The 19,280-nt window shown below is 47.7% G+C and overlaps 1 protein-coding gene across 10 annotated transcripts in view; it reads right to left on the bottom strand.

Annotated features, from left to right (window-relative positions):
• The window catches only part of NRXN2 (neurexin 2), a 318,520-nt gene that overhangs the window by 161,755 nt on the left and 137,485 nt on the right, over positions 1–19,280 (bottom strand). For 5 of the 10 annotated variants that reach the window (XM_088137483.1, XM_088137489.1, XM_088137485.1 and 2 more), the window contains 7 exons: positions 17,742–18,180; positions 15,490–15,873; positions 13,943–14,146; positions 9,967–9,993; positions 4,956–5,075; positions 3,642–4,026; positions 2,576–2,766 (listed from right to left, as the gene is read on the bottom strand). In XM_088137483.1, coding sequence (XP_087993609.1) covers positions 2,576–2,766; positions 3,642–4,026; positions 4,956–5,075; positions 9,967–9,993; positions 13,943–14,146; positions 15,490–15,873; positions 17,742–18,180 — 1,750 coding nt within the window. The remainder of the gene's footprint in view (positions 1–2,575; positions 2,767–3,641; positions 4,027–4,955; positions 5,076–9,966; positions 9,994–13,942; positions 14,147–15,489; positions 15,874–17,741; positions 18,181–19,280) is intronic. The other 5 variants (XM_088137492.1, XM_088137484.1, XM_088137490.1 and 2 more) reach the window with 2 other exon arrangements.

Here is a 19,280-nt window from a genome sequence, read left to right as displayed (position 1 = left end):
TCTGTATGAGAACTAGGGTTGGTCTCGCCTGAGGTGCTTTCTCGGTTTACAGTTATTGCCCGGACTAGGAGTTCTTTTATCTGACCCTTGTCTGGGTTGCGGCTTTTCCTCCTGCTCCTGAAGGTCGTTCCCTTTTCCCATTACACAAAGTCACATTTTCCCCTCTGAAAAACTCCTACAGAGAAGTTCCCTCCTTAAATCCTGGCTTTTAACGGGTGCGTGGGAAGCCAGGGAAGCTACAGAGAGTTGGCAAGACTGTGCAGAAGAAGAAACACAACCTCTCTTTCCTTTGTTCTTCAACCTCCTTGGCTGCTCATTCTCCCCCATTGGAAAAAGCTCTACAGGAGGACTGTGGTTTTCCCTGGAGGTTGAATTAAAATAGGAAGCTGGGGGGGGCTGCATAAGACTGGAGAGAAGATGCAAGGAAAGAAAGAATGGTCATAATGCAACCCCCGGCCCACACCATAACCAGGGAAGTGCAAAACCATATTTCTACCCTTCACAGCCTGCCTGGCTGCCCTTCTTCCCCAAACAGACAAGTCACCCAAGGCTTTCCTTTGGATTGTGGAAGTGTCATGGAGGCTGAAGGCCAACAGAGAGAGGATTCCACCATGAAAGACGACCATCTCATCACTACAGACATCGCAAGAACAAGAGGCTATCCATCCATGAGAAGTTCACCCAAATGTCAGGGTTGGAAGATACTTTGGAGATCACCTAGTCCAATCCCTTGTCCAAACACAGAAATCTACTACCACAGTATCTTCAAGAGGTGGTCCTCCAGCATCTCTTCCAACCATCTAGTGAAGGACAGACTATAACCTCCTTAGACAGTTGGTTTCATTGGTGAAGAGCTCTTACTGTTAGAAACATCTTCTTGATGTCCACCTGAAATCTACTTCCTTGCACTTTAAGCCTTCTTATCCTGTCTCTTGGACAACCATGAACAATTCTGCCCCACCTTCTACATGACAGACACTTGAAGGCAGCCATCATGTCACCCCACAGTCTACTCTTTTCCAAGCTAAACTGTGATGGACTGGAATGGTGGGAGGGGAGTAAAGAATGTGCTCTCATCTCCAGAGGAGCGAGGAAGAGATAAGCGGAGGAGACTGGCACCTCCCTAAGAAAATCCATTGGTGTGAACTGGCTGAGCCTGGGAACTGGTTTCAGTCTGGGAACATTCTTGTTAAGGGGTTGTAGCTAATAAACCTTGCTGGATTGATTCTGCATGGTCTCTTGGAGTTCCTTGGGCTAGGCCCGACATCAATGTTCCCAGACTCAAACCAGTTCCCAGGCTCAGCCAGTTCACACCAATGGATTTTCTTAGGGAGGTGCCAGTCTCCTCCGCTTATCTCTTCCTCGCTCCTCTGGAGATGAGAGCACATTCTTTACTCCCCTCCCACCATTCCAGTCCATCATATAAACACCCCCAAAGCATCCAACAGTTCCTTGTAGTTTTTTTCCTCCAGACCCAATATCATCTTGGTTGTCTTCCTCTATACACACTTGTTTGTCCATGGCTTTCTTCAAATGTGGTATCCAGAAATAGATACAGTGTTCTAGATGAGAGTTAACCACCGCAGAATAGAGAGGAACAATAACTTATCTTGAACTTGACCCTAGACTTCTCCTGGTGCAGCCTAGGGTTGCATTAGCTTTTGTTGCAGCTGCATCACATTGTTAGTTCAGCTTGTGACCTACAACCCCCAGATGCCTTTTGCATAAGTTCCTGCCCAGTACAGTCTCTCCAGTCCTCCGTTCAGGCCTCTCCTCTTTCCCACCCACACAAAGGACCTGTTGATTCATCGTGTTGGTTTCCACCATTCTTCCAGTTTCTCAAGACCTTCCTGAATTCTGATAGTGCCCTTTAAGGTGTTTGCTATGCCCTGTATCTTTGAGTCATCTACAGATTTGGTACTGTAATCCTAATTTCCAACCCCTCACTGAGTCATATATAAATACATTGCACAGGACAGGGCATAGAATGGAGCCATATGATGTATCACTTGCTACCCCTTTCCAGCTTGATACACAATTCTCTTCTTTCAAATTGACTGAGAGATGGGGGGGGGGGAAGGCTAATTTTTCTGCAGGGCAGGATCAGACAAGCCAGGGCAGATGCTGCGAGAGGCATCAAACATCTGGGCTAAATAACTGCATTGAGAAGCAACTCTGTTTTGGAGACTGCAGACCACGATCCAAATAATTAGATATAATGTCGTTTTCCAGAAATGAAAAATGAAAAATGAAAAATATGGCGATGAAAACTACTTGATTAAATAGGTCCTAGCCCCACCCCTTCTGGGCAGCATAATTTTTTTCTTCCCAAGCCTCGTGCTTAAGAGTTACTGCTGATTTTGGCCAGGTACTCTTGTCCTGAAAGCCCAAATGTCACCCCCTGGTGTCTTAACTGGAACCTGCAGCTTTGACCACCTTAATAGCTTCCTCATAGGTGGGCACTCCATGTCCCCAGTTTATGGGCACTGTGGTTCTGACTGGCTAGTTGGGAATGCTAGGAGTTGCCCCTTCAGCACCCTGGAGGCTCTCACGTTGGGGAAAATTCACAGCTCACCTTTGAGGTCCAAGTTGCGGGCTCCATTGGAGTGCTGTGTGACGGTGCGTGAGTCGATCTTCAGCGTGTGGACATTGCTAGTGTCACGGGACACAATGACGTTGTGCCACTGGTTGTCATTCACTGGCTTGTCCGAATTCCCCTTCATCAGCGACGGCCCGTTGCCAAGGTCGAAAACGTAGTGGATGTACCTATAGTGTGACCAAAATGGAAGGAATCAGAAAAAAGGGAGAGATTCAGTGGCAACCTTTAAGCTCAAATTAGAACACGGGCAGTAGGCAACTCACGTCAGCCAGCCAAGCTACAGCCTCCAGAGAAAACAAGTGACCAAGGTGGCGAATTCCATTCCAATTCCTCACCAAACATTAGAATAAATACTTCCATTTTTTAAAATTATTTTGGCCTCCAAGGGATGAATCTGGCAAGGCAGGAACCAGCAGTTCCCCAGATAGGAGAATGAAAAGGCCAACCCAGATCAGGCACCTTCCAAGGGCTCCGAAAGAACAGCCCAGCAGCCAGCAGCTCCAAAGGGCAGGAGGAAAAGTTTACACTCTGAAGCCTGGACCTCCGTAAAGGCAGGGGCCTCTCTGCCCTGGCACTCCTCTCTGGGGTATAAGGCGGCCTTCTCCTTATAGGAGAACCAAGGGCTGAGCTGGAGACTCAGCATGAAGATGGGCTGATGCAGGGAGGGGCTAAAATCCTGGGATGAAAATTTGGTTTGGTTGGGATTACTTTTTTTTTAATGTGAAAAGGGAGGGAGGGAGGGAGATGCTTAAAGCAGAATTTGTCACTGACCAAACAGGTGCTGGGCGGCCTCCGGGGTGGGGGGTGGGGAATTGGATGGAACAGACTCTTCTCTCAATGGGCAAAAGGCTGTGGGGGGAGGCAGATTCCTGCCTGGAGGTGGGATTAGCCCATGACATGGCAGGTGACACAGAGTGACAGTTCCAGGCTGGCTGTGTTGGGCTTTTTGGGTGCGGAACAGGGGCTGAGGGCAAGGGGGCCCTCCTAGCCGGGGCCCAGGCAGACCGTGAGGGCAGGGTGCTGACAGGCCGGGGAGCCTCACCCCTTGACGAGCTCCACCACGATGAAGTCATTGCCGTTGCCGCTGTTGAAGAGGATGAGACCGTCGGTGGCCGTGGTCTTGAACTGGAAGAAGAGGTGCATGGAGGCGTAGGCTTGCAGCGTGGCCAGCGCCAGGTAGCTGGACTTGCTTTTGAAGGTGACGGGGTCAGCGATGATGCTGCGGAGGCCGAAGCGGGCATTCAGCTCACAGAAGCTGATGTCCCCGTTCTTGCAGAGGTCCATGTAGGGCAGCCCATTGAAAACCAGGCTGCTCAGGTGGCCGATGAAGTTGGAGGGCACCATAGAGATGAACCGCCGTTCTGTCATGATGCCCGTCTCAATGTTGTGGAATTCCAGGCGGGTGTGGGCGCCCGCCATCTGTCCTGCTTGGGCCAAGCAAAGGGCGGGAGGGCAAGACATTAACATTATGCCAAGCAGATGGCCAGCAAGGTCTCAGAGCGAGAGATCATGCATAATGTGAATCCAGAAAACAGGCTAAATTGGGAACCAGGTTATGGATGTTGCATGAATCCAGCGCTTTCAAAATCCTGGCAAAGCCCCACCACCACCCCTTTAGCTACGCTTTTATTTCCAGCCTCCATTTTCTGTAGCCCTCCCACCGCTCTGAATCCAGATCTGTAATGGCTTCCATCACTGCTATTAATCTGGGCCCAATTCTTGTGGGCTGGATTTGCTTGTGTAACTTCATGACTGAATTAAACCTGTTTTATGGCTCTGCACAATTTGATAATTCATATATAGAGCAAATGGGTGGACCTGTACAATGTGCTAAGCCATAGCACTGCAAACCAGGTTTTGCATGTTGCAGAATGGCATCTGGACCACAATCCAGCTGTTTCGTTTACACTCCTGGATTGCCTGTTCTGAATCTCCCCCTAGTGGCCAAGGTGGGTTATTGTTTACTTAAGATAGGAAAGAAAAGGGCCGTTTCCAAGGTTGTGTACTGCCCTCGTGTGGCGGAAAGGAAAGATGGCAAGGGTACGCTTTTCACTCCCAAGTTAGCACAGGTAGGAGCAGAGCCATGTTAGCCTATAGTGACCCAAGATCAGAAGTCCGGTAGCCCCTTTTCCAACTACACATCTACATTCTACAAGACAGAAGCATTTATGAGCAGTAGCTCACTTCATCGGATGCAGTGGCTTTAACACAGGGGAAAGGAAAGCAGTGGGATCTCTGGCGTGAGCCAAGGAAGCTCTACTGCTGAGCTAAACTGAGCCAATCAGCCCACTTTTCTGTAGCCTAGTGGGCTGCGCAAACCCGGTCTTTGTATCGCATCTGTTCCCCCCTGGCTTACCTTCCACGGTGACGTTGTCCACAGAGAGCTGCAAGTTCTTCCCACGCCGGACCACGCGGACAGTGTGCCATTCGTTGTCATTGAGTTTGTGGCCAGCGAAGAGCGTTTCTGGCCCTTTACCTGTGGGCAGGATGGTGAGGTCAAGAGCAGCTGTTCTCCGGGAGATCCGAGAGCTGGTGGATTCCCCACCCCTCCCACTGGCCCAGACCCCAGTTAGGGAGCCCAGCCCAAGACACAGAATCCCCAGCCAACAATTTCACCAGATCTTTCATCTCTGCAATAAGTGTACACACACACACACACACACACACAGAGCCCTCGGCAAGCAAGCATGTGCATGCACACACACTGCAGACAAGTCCCATGTTGTGTGGTTGCATCCACAGAACTCCTTATCAATCCCTTCAGCAGATAAATACTTTGGACCAGTGTTTCTCAACCTTGGCAACTTTAAGAGGTGTGGACTTCAACTCCCAGAATTCCCCAGCCAGCCTGGCTGGCTGCGGAATTCTGGGAGTTGAAGTCCACACCTCTTAAAGTTGCCAAGGTTGAGAAACACTGCTTTAGACTGTGGTCTTATCTGTTTATGGCTGCATTCCCCATCTCTAGGTGTGGAAGGCTGGGGGATTCTGGGAGGTGGAGGCTGAGTGCACTTGGAAAGGGCTAGAGCAAAGAAAGCAGTATGTGTGCGTGGGTAGATGCATTGCTTCTGAGCTGCGAAATAATCCAGGTATTGCATGAGATCATTGGTGTCTCGTAAAAGCCACAATGACATTATATGCTTCATAACCTTTGGGCAAGGGCCATAGTGACACGTGGGATGTAAGTAGATGCCCAGGCATGGGACAACCCAGCAAGCTGTGATGAGAATTGGAACTTAATTTTTCTCCTTTGCCCTCACCATCCCTTTTTCCTCTTGTGCCATGTCATTTGTAAGTCTGAAGGCAACATCTGCCTTAATAATGAGACTGGGAAAAATGTGAGGCAGGCGGCCTTCCGACAATGTGTTCCAAGCAAGTGTTTGGCATGCCTTGATGGATAAGTGATATAGATTCAAAAAATATATGCAATAATCTGAAATCCTTCTTCCTTTTCTGCGCTCATATCACACAACTATCAGCGTTTCCCTCAACACCTTCATTCAAGCCAAGCCCACCTCTGTCAACACTAGAACCCTTTCTCTCTCCAAGAGCCTGCCAGTTCCCCAACTCACCTGCATCTAGGATTAATGTGTGTCCAGAGTTTTGCAGCCAGGCTCACCTGGCAACAGGGGTGGCCCCGGAGCATCCTTCCACAGGGCAAGGCATACCTGTCCATGCTCTTGTGAGCCAGGCAGGCTTCTGCAGAGGGGGGGAGGGGCCTAGTAAAAAGGGGACTGGGGAAGAGGGTGAAGACTCCCAAACAGCCCTTCCTGTGCTTTTGTCTTGACTCATAAGAGCAAGTCAAGAACCCTGAGATGGAAGATGACAAAAGGAAGCAGGCAGAGAAGCTGGGCGCAGCTTTCTCCCCCTTGAGGCCCCTGCACATCAGGTTCAGAGAAAAGCTTGCTCAAATCAATGCCAGACAAGCACCAACTTCAGGAACCTTTGCTTATTGGGTTATGGGGCAGATTAGAAATATCCATGGAAAAGAAGAAAGCTGTCTCTAGGCCCTGGGTTGCAAAAACAAACAAGGGCTTTTCTCAACCAGTTTTACACCCAAAACCGGGGCTCTGGCCTTCTTCTTGGGGCTGAGCAGGAGGGACTGGCCCAAGGTCATAAGGCAGGACCAGAACTCCCAGTTTCTAGCCTGGTGCCTTAACCACTACACCAAGCTGGCCCTATACCAAATTTGCATTAGAAAAGACACAGGAAAGGATGGAAGCAGCAGCAGAAGGATGCAAGCAGGATGAGGCTGGTTCTGCCCCCTGTAAAATGAGCCCAGATGACTGCATGCTAAAAGCCTCTTCTGGAAATGCTCGTGGTCTCTTTCTCAAGATATCAGTACATCAACCCACCGTGATAAATGATTATTCTCATCCCAAAGGGCCAGCCTGCAAGACCATGGGTGGTGTTAGGTTGCTACTGTCCTGTTTGGGAAAAGACACATCCTAAAAAGGAGCTCAGTAGAGCCCCTTCCGAATTCCAGGGGGGAAAGAACGGCGGGCGTTTTCTAAGCAATGGCGTGGGTGTTACAAAACATCTTGGCTTTTCTTCTTCTTTCAGGGCACCTATACAGCTTTTGTGAATTTGAAGATAAAATATTTAGGACAAATGCATTTTTAAGCACCTGTGGACAGGCTGGAAGACATGCAAGAAGGGTAAGAAACAAGGAAGGACAAGGTCTCTACGTGGGATTCTGGTGCTGACCCAAATGCGAAGGGTGGGCTCCTTCTCAGCTCATAAGAACCATTTTTGTGACCTATTGATTTATGGGGAAATGGATGTGTCCGTGTGCAAATTGGTACCCCTCAAACCCCAACCCCTCCCACCCCACCCCATCAGCCACAACTGACTCCCAACGCCCACAATCAAAATTCACCTTTTGCGGGAATAGAGTCCCCACCCACTTTTCCCCTACTATCCCATGAGCTCATTGGACAGGCAGGGAGCAGGAGGTGTGGCTTGGCCATGATAGCCAATCAGTACTTCAGACCATGACAATGACTCCTGTTATAGACAGACTTGCTTTCTTAGCCACTCTTTCCATCCAGCTCTTTTTCTTGGAGGACCAGAAGGGCAAAATAGATTAATTCGGTGTTTCTCAACCTCAGAAACTTTAAGAGGTGTGGACTTCAACTCCCAAAATCTCCCAGCCAGCAGGTTAAAGTTGCTGAGGTTGAGAAACACTGGGTTAATGGAGGAAGTTTAGTCATTCTCACAACAAGAGTTAATGGAGCCCTGCAGTGACTGGATCTGTTTGGGGCAAAATGGGAATTAGCCACAGAGCTCAACAAACTCCTTGGGCGTTCCCAAACACACTTAGGGTCCTTTTATGTTAAGTATATTGGCAATATTGTCCCAACTCCGCAGCCAATGAGTCTGGCAATGGATGAGGTGTGAAAAGTTGCCAGTCACATCCCCTGATCAAATTCCTACCCACGTTCCTCTGCCTCCAGGTGAAACAGAATCAGACCTCCAAATTTGGGCAAGACTCACATCTGCCTCTGCGTGGGGCAAGCCCCCTTTCCTTAGAAGACAGCTGGCGTTTTCTTCTCTAGAAATGGTCTCCAAGATATCCAGTTTTCACCAGTCCCAATCATTTGTTGGCTTCTGCCTTGCTCCAAAGCAGTGCTTCAGTTATGGGAGAAAAGATGAGGGGGGATTCAGGGAAGCCATAAGCCCCTGGTCCTGTTCAACCCCTCCAAACAGCAAAAGGCAAATCACGCCTAAAGAGAGGTTGCCCTGCTTTGATTAGCCCTCTGTAATTTGAATTGTCCCCAAATTTCTAGCCCCAGGATCTCTCAAAGCTCCAAGGATGGTGCTGAAAACCTCATGAAGAACGGTGCAAGGAAAGTAGGTCTTGTGAAAGGGACCCTGGCTTTTTGCTGCTCCTTAAAACCCACTGGGGAGGGGACAACATAAGATTTAACGTTGGGGGGGCTATGTGGCGATGGAAAATATCATCGCAGTGTCTTTTGGGCAGGCAAATGTTCATTTACTTTTGACATCCACTTTTGAGGGCTCTGGAATACTGTACTCTGCAGAAAATGTTTCACCGGAGACAACAAACTCCATCATCCTCCCCCATTGGTCATGTTGGGTTTTAGGGAGCTGGAGTCCAGCATTATGGAAGGGCATGGCTTCCCTACCCACCAAGGGAACTGGCCTTGGCAAAGCAATTTTTTGCCAATTACTTATTCCTGGCAGCTTTTGCTGCCAAACGGACTTTGTATTCCTCTAAGCCTGCCCCTGTACCATACGAGGGATCGAATTTTCTGGGCTGCATCCATAAGCATGAGAAATGCAAAAAGCAGGTAACACAAACATTTAGGAAGATGAGGGAAGTTCTGCTATGGGGAAAGACCACAGCACTGGGGAGTTTTTAAACTTGCAGCAAAGGGAGGTAGGGAGAGATGGGACAGATGCAAATTTTTAAATGCTGGAGTGAAAAATGTGAAGTTTTCCTCCCTTTGTCGCCATGTTAGAACTCAGGATCATCCATCAGAACTAAATGAAGGAAGATCTCAGCCTTCTAAAAGAACCTCCTTCTTCTGACGTGCAGTTAATTCTAGAACTCATGGCCACCTTCTACAACACGATGCCCAGAATTCATGAAAATGAGCATGCCAGGAGGACACACCCTTGGATGGCAGTTTCCTGACTCTTGAATCACAGGCCTTCGATATCCGCCACTGTGGGGCCACACAGAAGAAGGGACCCCTCTCCTGCCTCTGTCTGTTATATTTTATCCTTATCAATAGTCACGGGTTTACCAATGAATTCACCACTATAATATGAACCATACAAAATATTATTGTAAGGTATCCCAAAATCTCTGCCATAGCAACACATATTGTAAAAAATAAGGTAGATTTTTTTCTTTTTCTTTTTTCTTAATTCATATTTTTAGTTTACATGTTTAATTTTTAACATTTTCTTTAAGATTAAAGATTGACTTGTTAATTGTGTATGTATAAACTAAATAAATAAATACATTAAAAATGGCATTTGGTCAGCCCCTGAGAAACCCAGAGTGCTGGACTAAATGGGCCGTGAGCCTCATCCTGCAGAGTTCTTGTTCTTTTTTTATGAGAGATGAGAGAATCCACAGCTCCTTCAGCAAAGATTAGCCCTCCCTTTCTTCCAGCCTCTAACTCTCTCCCCACTTGGCCTGTCTCCCTCAAAAGCCCCGTTACACAGACGCACGTGCGAACACACTCACACACACTTTTCCTCTTGCACAAGAGCCAAGCGCAGCCCCAAACTGCGGGTTTAAAAGCAAGCAAGTTGAAGAAGAGAAGGGGTTGAAAAATGAATGCAGAGAGAGAGAAAGAGATTCCGAGAGAGAAAAAAATGAGAAGGCAACTTACTAGGGTTACAGCCTATCCTGACACAGTCTGAGACGGGGGGGCCAGGGTGGGGAGGGGGAGAGAGAGAAGAGAACGAGAGAGTTTTATATCCTTCAAGGAAACATCTGTAACCAAACACCCAAAAATACAGCAATGCAGACCACCATCTGGGGACGGGCACGCAACAAGGCAGACGCTTGCTTTGGCACTGAGGACGGTGTCAGGATCCCAATTCATGACCTCTCGAAAACAGAGGGGCCTGGTGCTTCTCAATCCACACCACACACACACACACCCAATTTGGTTGTGGCTGTTTTCTACACCAGCACCACCAAAAACCATCAGGACGGGGCAGATCAACTTGTCCCTCTATCCACAAAAGACTGCAGGCGGTTTTAGCAGGGATGGGTGCGTCTTCAGCAACTGATGGGGCAGGTGCTATGTCTTCAAACCCCCTCCCCAAAGTTTTGATAAGTTTGCAATCCAGCAAGTGGGGTCTGAGGGCAGCCAGGTTCTCGTGCCAAATCTTCATTCTTGATTGGATGGTGTACTCCTTTTTAGTCTGAACTTAAATTTCATTGGGGAAGAACAAGGAGAACAAAGCATTTGATGCAAACTCCGTGTAAAAGTATTTTTTTAAAATCACTTCTTTCTTCAGCTATGTTTAAAATGGGAATATAAACCCTTCATTTTTAAAAATAATTTCCATTTTGTTAATGGGAAAAAGCATTTCCAGAGGAAGTGGGTCTAGCAATGAGAATTCAAGTTTCTCACTATTTTTCTCATTTATCCTATTCCCTAATCCTTTTGTTAGTCACACTAGGGAAGAAAAACAGAGACTCGCGAGGGCTGAGTTCACACAATGCATTTAACCAAGCCAGTGAAAGACCTGTTGGCTTCATCCACTCAACTTCCTAAGCCTGGTTACTTGTATTCTAGTTTAGGATTTTAGCATGATAGTTAACTTACAAGGCTGTGCAAATCTTAATTGTGCCAATTCTTTTCACCCAAATCAAACTGAACTGAGTCAAACCTTCAAATGAATGAGGTCATCTGAATTGATTGAACAAGTCAAATGAGAATAGTTTTCTTTTTCTGAATCAAATCGATTTGACAAATCTGGTTGGATTTAATTCACAAAGCCCTATGAATTTATGATTCAGTATATCAATTATATACTGAAAATTAATTAACTGAATAACCAGTTAAGTGAGTTGCATTGCATAAACTCAGTCATTATCTGTAGTTTTCTTCCTCCTCTCTGAATCCTCATTACAGAACAGTGTTTCCTAACCTAGCAACTTTGAGACGTGCGGACTTCAACTCCCAGAATTCCCCGGCCAGAATTCTGGGAGTTGAAGTCCACACATCTTAAAGCTGCCAAGGTTGGGAAGCTCTGTCTTAGAGTGTGAGGCCAACACACAGAGATATAAAGGAAATACATCGCCCAGGAATAAAACTGCTTACTTGTCAAAGATTCCCAACATTCAACTGCAATTGCAATTAAAATCCCATTGTATGTAGATCACACTGCATATTTTGAACGCCTATCACTCCCTTTCAGATCTTAGCCCATCACAGCCTTCCCCACCTGGATATCTTCCAGGTAGATAGACTTCAACTCCCAGAATTCTTAGCAACAGCCACACTGGTTGGAGAATTCTAGAAGCTGAACTCTATACAGCCTTCCTTACCAATTATGTCCAGTAGACGATGCTAAAAGATCCCTATTCTGCAAAAAGTGCACAAGGCCTCAGACCCAGACTACTGGCTTTCCAAGCACCTGAAAACAGCAGATTTGTGCATAGTCCCAAATTAGGGTTCTTGCAGAGGGCAACCTGTCAGAGCAGCTTTTAATTCCAACCTTGAATGCTTCAGATTTATTTTGCCTGTGGTTTGGGATTCCTCAGTGCTCGCAAGCGGCTCCCTTGTACTGATCAGCTGTGCAGAGAAAGGGCAAAAATTGGGGGGTAGCAGCCATTCCTCCTCCCATTAACTAATGCCTCCCACCCCGCGCCCTCCAAGATGCATTGGCTGCAACCCACTCCCTTTCTGCAAGCTGCACAGCTGGGCCACAGCGTGCCGTCAACCGCGACAGAGCAGTGGATGCAAACAGCCACAGGACCAGGAAACGTCTCTCATGGGAATGCAGGAATTCCCGGGGTGGGGGGAGGAAGAGTCCTGGGAAGCAGGGAGGGGAAGGTGCGGGGGAGAGACTGAGTTTGGGTCACTGTGGCTGCTTGCTCTGGGCTGGCTGTGTATGCACCAATGAAGGGTCAAAACCCACCATGACAGAGGACAGGAGGGGTCCTGAGAAAGCAGAATCAGCCCTTTTTCTCAGCCTGGGCCATGGTGACGGTCAGGAGAGAGGGTTGAAAGAGAAAAGCATCCGCCCTTCCCTGGTCCCCCACCCCCTGGGCTAGCCAAGGTAGGGAAGGAAGGGACAGGCTCAAAATCTGCAGCCCATGTTTGACCCTCTAGGGACACCTTCTAGGCAAACCTGTTCCCATGTTGCACTCTTTCATCCCACCCCACATGCAGAGAAAACAGAGTGGACGGTGGGGGGCGGGAACTGTTGCATTTGAGAAATCAAAATCCACCCAGGCGCTATAGGAACTGCTCATAAGCAGGACCTCAAAGTGCCAGAGAACGAGATCAGGGGAGGCAAGACCAGCATTCTGCTGCTGGCTTCTGATACAATTATTTCTGGTGGGGCTTTATTCACTTCCTGGTGATTGCAACTAATGGTGATATTTGCTGATAGAGCAGGCAAACCCTCTCCAGGAGATTCATGGGATTACTCATGAGTAAATGTTCATTGTGGCGTTATTACCAGCCCTCACTAAAGAGAGGTGATCTTCACACACACTCTGATTGAATTACTTTTACAGGTAGTCCTTGCTTACTGATTGCCTTATTTAGTGACCATTCTAAGTTATGATGGTTAAAAAAAAAAAACAGCTTTGCGATCAATCCTCGCATTTATGACCGTCACAGCATCTAGAGTTGATGGGGAAGCTGACAGTAAAACTGCAAGTCATGGGATGTCTTGCTTAACGATCTACGGTGACTCGCTTAACAACTGAATGGGAAGTAACATTGTGAGTCTGGCACGGTCACGTGATTTTTTTGCTTAGCAACCATGGTGCTTAGCAACAGAGTTGCTGGTCCCAATTGTGGTTGGTAAGCGAGGACTACCTGTAATTACCTCCTCCCACCAGTGGGTTAGGCTTCAGTGCCCATGGTCCTCAGCCTGCATGAAGTATTCCATCACCTCTTGGTTAACTTGGCTCTCCCACAGGTGGGGAGGAACATCTATTTGGTCCCACAGGTGTGGCAATGTCTCCTACCCAGTGAGAATCTTTTTAGCCTGTTCAGCAAAGACTGGGTGGAAAGAGACCTTTGAACAATGTCTCAGTCAGGAAGGGTTCTTCCTAGACATGCAGAAAACATTTGGGATTCAGATGGGTGGTTTTGACTACCCTGGAGGTGGCCCAGCCTCAGGACTCGTGTCTCAAATTTGAATCACAGCTGTTTTGGACTCAAATCACTCCTGAAATCACCAAAACAAGTTTCAGAAAAAAAACAGGATGTTCTGAACTGAAAACATTCAGAATTTGAAATGCTTTACACCTCTCTAGTCTTCCCTTACAAAGGGGGCTTTTACTCATGAGTAGCCCCTCTGGGATGGGTGGTTTGCAAATGTCTCCAGGCCTTCTGAAACAGATAGCCAGAAGTACAATATTTCTGCGCTAACCGCCAACCCAGGGAGTGGATTTTCATCAGCACCCGAGCAGGTGGATTTTGCATTTGCAAAAAGCATGTTTTTCTGAAGATTCCTCTGCCAGAATTAAATCACCAGTGAACCAGTCTGAGGTTCAACACCCCGTTGTGGTCACCTACACCCTGTAGTTTCCATAGTGTGGCTCCTTGGGCAGAGAGAGTTGAAGGCTGCGGGTGGGACCAGTCCCCGGCAGGGCAAGGGCCAGCAGGTTACCTAGATTGACCGTGAGTTTCATCTGTCCCCCATCCAACTCGAGGCGCAGAGTGTCGGCGGATTCCTTGGAGGTGGTGGCCATCATGAAGCCATATGCTCGCTGCGACATAAACCGGAGGGACACATCTTCGGCCTCGGTGTGCATGACTGTTGGCAGCATGATTTTCATATACATGCTCCCGTCGTAGCTTAGCACTGTGGCCTCTGCCCCAGGGGTAGCAGAGAGAGAATAAAAGGCAAAACAGGTAAGAATGATTAGGGATGAGGCAGCCGGATGCTTGGTCTAAATCAGTGTTTCTCAACCTCAGCAACTTTCAGATATGGACTTCAACCCCCAGAATTCCCCAGCCAGCATGCTTTAAGATGCATGGACTTCAACTCCCACAATTCCCCAGCCAGCATGCTGGCTGGAGAACCCTGGGAGTTAAAGTCCACACATCTGAAAGTTGCTGAGATTGAGAAACACTGGCTTAAATCACTGGGCCTCAGATGTTGTTGGACTCCAGCTCCCATCAGCCTCAGCCAACAGGGTTAATGGTCAGAGACACTGGGAGACAGACTAACAACGATGCCCCAAAGGTCAGTGAATTCCAGTGTTGACCCAAGGGATCTGACTGATTTATAAAGTCCCAACTAATCCACTCGATGACATTATGACTTAATGTGATGGTCCAGTTCACACAACAGGCTAAGCTAAGCTTAGCTAAAATTGGTTGGGTAGTTTATGGGTCAGGGTGTTGCAAGGATCCCTGTGCTTTGCTCAGTGTGTTCTGGGAAACTGGTATTGTCTTATGCCATAATATGCCTTATTGGGTTGGATATGCCAAATACTATGAACACAGGCACTGGGCTATATTAACCTGGGTTTAACCTGTTGTGCGAAACCAGACTGAATTTTTGCCGCTCCTTGCAATAGTGCTCCGTCTTCCTATTTAGGATTATCTGGCTGGCTGTATCTTGCTTTATGCATCATCTTCATCAATAGTAGTAGTAGTAATAGTAACAGTAATAATAATAATAAAAATTGTACGCTGGCCAATGACTTCAGACTAAACAAAATGTGATTTCTTTCTTGGTCACTTGGGTTGTGTGAATCCAGCCAGCGTGGCTCATAAGTCTTGGCTGATGGTTTAGTATGTTGTGCAAACCCAGCCCACTGTGGTTTAATAAATAAACTGTGGTTGAGCAAATCATAGCATGTTGAGTGAATATCTGTCTGTCTACCTATCAGATGCAGATGAGGAAAGGGAGATTACCTTATCCCAAGCCACCCAATGGCTAGGTTTGCAAAACAGGCTAGCTTGATTACTAAATAAACCCATTTTCTGCATTCACAAAATATATTAACTCACAAACCAAAAACCGAAGCACCCTAACCCTGATTCAGGTTAAATCTAACCACTAGAACCACCTGATCACTGTCATGCCACTGCAACCACCAGACTGTGATTGAGCCTAGTTCCTGAGGCTGTATGAACCCAGCCTAGGAGTTGTGACCTGGCTCCAGCCTGCCTCTGTCCTCGCCCCCATCCCCGCCCCCCGCTCACCTCTCTCACACAGCCGGCCCAGGTAGCCGGTGCCCACACAGTCGCAGATGAAGCGGTTCCAGCCCTCCCGGCACAGGCCTCCGTTGTGGCAGGGGGAGCTGCTGCATTGTTTGAGGGTCTCCCGGGAGCAGAAGCTGGAGACCCCGGACACACTCTGCACCTCAGCCAAGCGGCGCACGTCCCGGCTCTTGCCGTCAATGAAGAGGTCCCGCACGCAACCCACGTAGCCGTAGTTTAGGAATGCCGTCCACACCTCTGGAGGCAGGATGAGGTCCAGGCGGTTCTCAGGAAGCCCCCCCAGGTACATCTCGCTGTCCAGGTCCAAGATCTCGCTCTCCCCACTGGCCAAGAAGGGGGTGCTACGGCTGTTCACCGAGATGGATCCTGGGGAGGGACAGAACCTTTCAAATTCAAATTCACGTTCAAAGCAGGTTGTTCCCACTTTACCAGAAGTGTCCAAGCTCAAAACAGGGGCCCCTGGCACACTTACGGGATGTGCATCAGAACATTTCCAATAAGGTCCGAACAACCTGTTTCAACTGCAAAACATTTTGAATTTCAAACATTTTGCATGCCGTTAAATGCTTACTAAGCTTTTTGTTTGAGGTTTTTCTTAATTAAAACACTTCCACATTTATCCAAGAGAAAAATGACCCTCAATTTACACCATTCCCCTCACCCAAAAAGGGGCAAAGCTGGCCTACTTTCATTACAGAATTTGCACCATGCCCTTCTGCAGTTATTAAATTTGCCCATTTTCTAGGACTGCATAACCTCTTCAACCCCAGGGGCCAAGATCCTATAACTGTCAGAACCTGCATCAATCAAATGTTAATCACAAAAGGACTGATGTAATAGCTATAGTAGTTACTAGGTTTGCTTAATTTGCTTGCTTTGATTCTGCCATTTGTAACAGGGGGGAGATAGTAGCTAATAGGTGTGCTTGGAGTTATTGCTTTGATACTGATATTTGCTTGCTTTGATATGGCCATTTGTAACAAGGGGGGCGGGAATGAAAGAAGACAAAACCGGTGTTGCCCTGAAGGCCAAGAAGAAGAGGTGTTATCAGAGAGGGGAATTTGCAAGGCCACAATTTGGTGAGAAAGAAATCTGGAGCCAAAACAGAAGGGGGGGGCAGGAGGGGAAAAGTAGAAGGAAATTCACGCAAGCTTTAGTTTTAGCAATGCTTTGCTTCGAGCTGCATGTACCATCCAATAAAGGAGTATTTATCTGAACCAGGCCTGGTTTCATGAGAATTCTTCTGGATTGGGATTTGCACTTTGTAGACTTGACAATGACACTATAAGCCACACAAAAACTAACCAGAGTTATCAGGAACCAAGCTTGTTATGTGAGCACGATTACCAGATCAGTAACAGAACAGTTAAGGATCCTGTTGAAATCACAGGTCCCCAATGGCAAGTGGGCTTTAAACCAGGGATTCCTGAAGATCCCCTGAGTGAAGGAAAGGAAAATTTAGAAGGGAAATAGGGGACAGGCAGGGATCTAGAGCTCCATACTGCAGAGAAGAGATTCAGTGACTCCAACAGCTCTTCCAGTTCTCTGATAATGACAAGGAGAAACACACGAGAGGGAAAGGGCAGAGGGCTATCTTCCCAAATTCTCCATGCTCCACTACCGACACAGGACCTGGCTAAGATAGGTCTTTTGAACTCTACTCCTAATAGCATCTGCCCATCGCACAAGATCGGGTCAAGTGGGCCCCCTCCAGGTCCCTCTACTCAGGGAATGTGCTCTCCACATTCTTAGTTGCGGCCCCCTTCTTTTAAACCGCGTTCCCCACATAGCCAGAGGGCCCCTTCTATCCCAGTTTTTACGAAGACTGTTAAAACATGATTCCTCCATCTGATCCTGGAGCTGGAATGCTGTGATCTGTCCCCTTGGGGACGCAGGGATTTTTGATTTAGGATATACCGATTGTTCCCAGTGTTATTTGTAGGTTGTGTAATATTACCAATTTTTATTCTATTGTGTTTGACTCCATTTATGGAGGTCGGGACGTTTGCTGCCCAGTCTCATTTGCAACTGGAGTGGCCAATAAACCCAGCAAAATGAGTAAAGAATAAAAGAAAGAAGCCGATCTGGAAGATGCCATTGCATCTCCCTCCCGCTGCTGAGGCATCATTCTGCCTGGCAGCTTCTATCTCCTCCAAACCCAATCTTTGCCCATCTTTGCTGAACAGAAGACAAGGCATGCCCGCCAATGATGCACGCCTCCGTGGCCTACTCACCCTTGCGCCCGTCACGCTGGAAGTCCACGTGGCACCATTCCCCATCGTTCACCTTCTTGGTGCTGGCCCGCATTTTGATGCCCCCCGAGCCCATGTCCAGCAGCAGGTAAAGGTAGCCATCCAGAAGCTCCATAGCAAAGTAGTCCGCCTTGTGCATGCGCTCAGATCGGCCCTCCTTGGGTGGCTGCAGCCGGCCGTGGCTGAAGAGGAGAAGCCCGTTGGGCTCCGTGGTCCGGAAATCGAAGGAGATGGAGCCAGTCTTCTTGGTGTTCCACTTGGGCAGGGAAATATACGCCTCGGGGGACTCAAAGGTGACTGGGTCGAGGGCAGCGACATTCTCACAGCGGAAGACCAGGTCACCGTTGATCTTCATCTTGGGATCTCCTTCCTTGGCCAACCGTGACAACTCCAGTTTGAAGTCATTGTTCTTGTAGACCACCTACAAAGAAAGGGGTAGAGCAGCAGTGTCAGCCAGACATCATCAGTAGCCCACTCCTTCAAATGCCATTGTAAATTCCATCCGATCTGAATCGCCTGGTCGGTTCAGATGAGCCGGACCATTGCATTGTGTTGAATTCAGTTCGGCTCAGAACAAGGTCCGTATCGCAGGACTGAAGGACCTCTGGTTGGCATCACACTGGTGGCTGTTTCAGCCAGCTGGAGGGAGACCTTGCTTGCACAAAGCACATAGGAGGGATATTTGATGCTGCAATATTGTCTCCAAATTGGAGGCATTAGATCCAATCCGGAGATCAGATGCAATTCGGGATCATACTGCCAAACCAAATTGTCACTCAAAGTTAATGGTCAGCCATGAGTCCACTGGATGCAAGCAAGTCCTCTCTCTTGGCTGCAGAAACACCCACCGTGTAAACAGAGAGGACATGGCAAAAAGGCAGGAGTGTGCATTATGGAGTTGTCTGGGATGTCCCCCCTGATAGGTAAACACTAGAAAGCCTTTCCTACAACTGGACTCTCTGGATTCAGTAAGAATAGTATAGTATGGCTAGAAAAGGGTCAGTAACAGTCCTCTTTATGGAAATAATATATTTGGGACTTTTTTGCTAGAAAACAAGTGAATTGGAAATATGATAGGATGAGTGACATGGAGAAAGTGCAAGGAAGGTATTTTTCTCTGTCTTAATGGCTGGAACCCCAATAAACTGAATGGGAAGACCTTTTCCTGCTCACATGCAAATTAACGCTCTGCTGGAATTCAGATTTGACCATTCAGTTAGCATGTACGACTCCAAACTCTGAACCCCTTCAAAGCGCTGAATTAATCAGAGGCCTCCAATTCAACTAGTCTGAGACTAGTTTGCAAACATAACCAGCTTCTGCACAAGGGCCAACATTTTTGGGTTCCAAACAGATTTCAGAACTGGAAATCTGATTTGGATCCTATCTCATTTCTGAGGTGATTCCAATGTCCAAATCATGTCAGATCTATTTTTCAGATCAAATCAAACATCCGATCAGAGCACATCTCATTCCAAATGAATTCGAAAGTCCAAACCTGACTTTTCAAATCAATCCAGA

Source organism: Python bivittatus, unplaced genomic scaffold, assembly GCF_059951505.1.
Source record: "Python bivittatus isolate LINGU-HERP-01145 unplaced genomic scaffold, Pbiv_v1 ctg000180_np1212, whole genome shotgun sequence".
Classification (NCBI taxonomy): domain Eukaryota; kingdom Metazoa; phylum Chordata; class Lepidosauria; order Squamata; family Pythonidae; genus Python; species Python bivittatus.
This window is presented reverse-complemented; position numbering and strand designations above follow the sequence as displayed.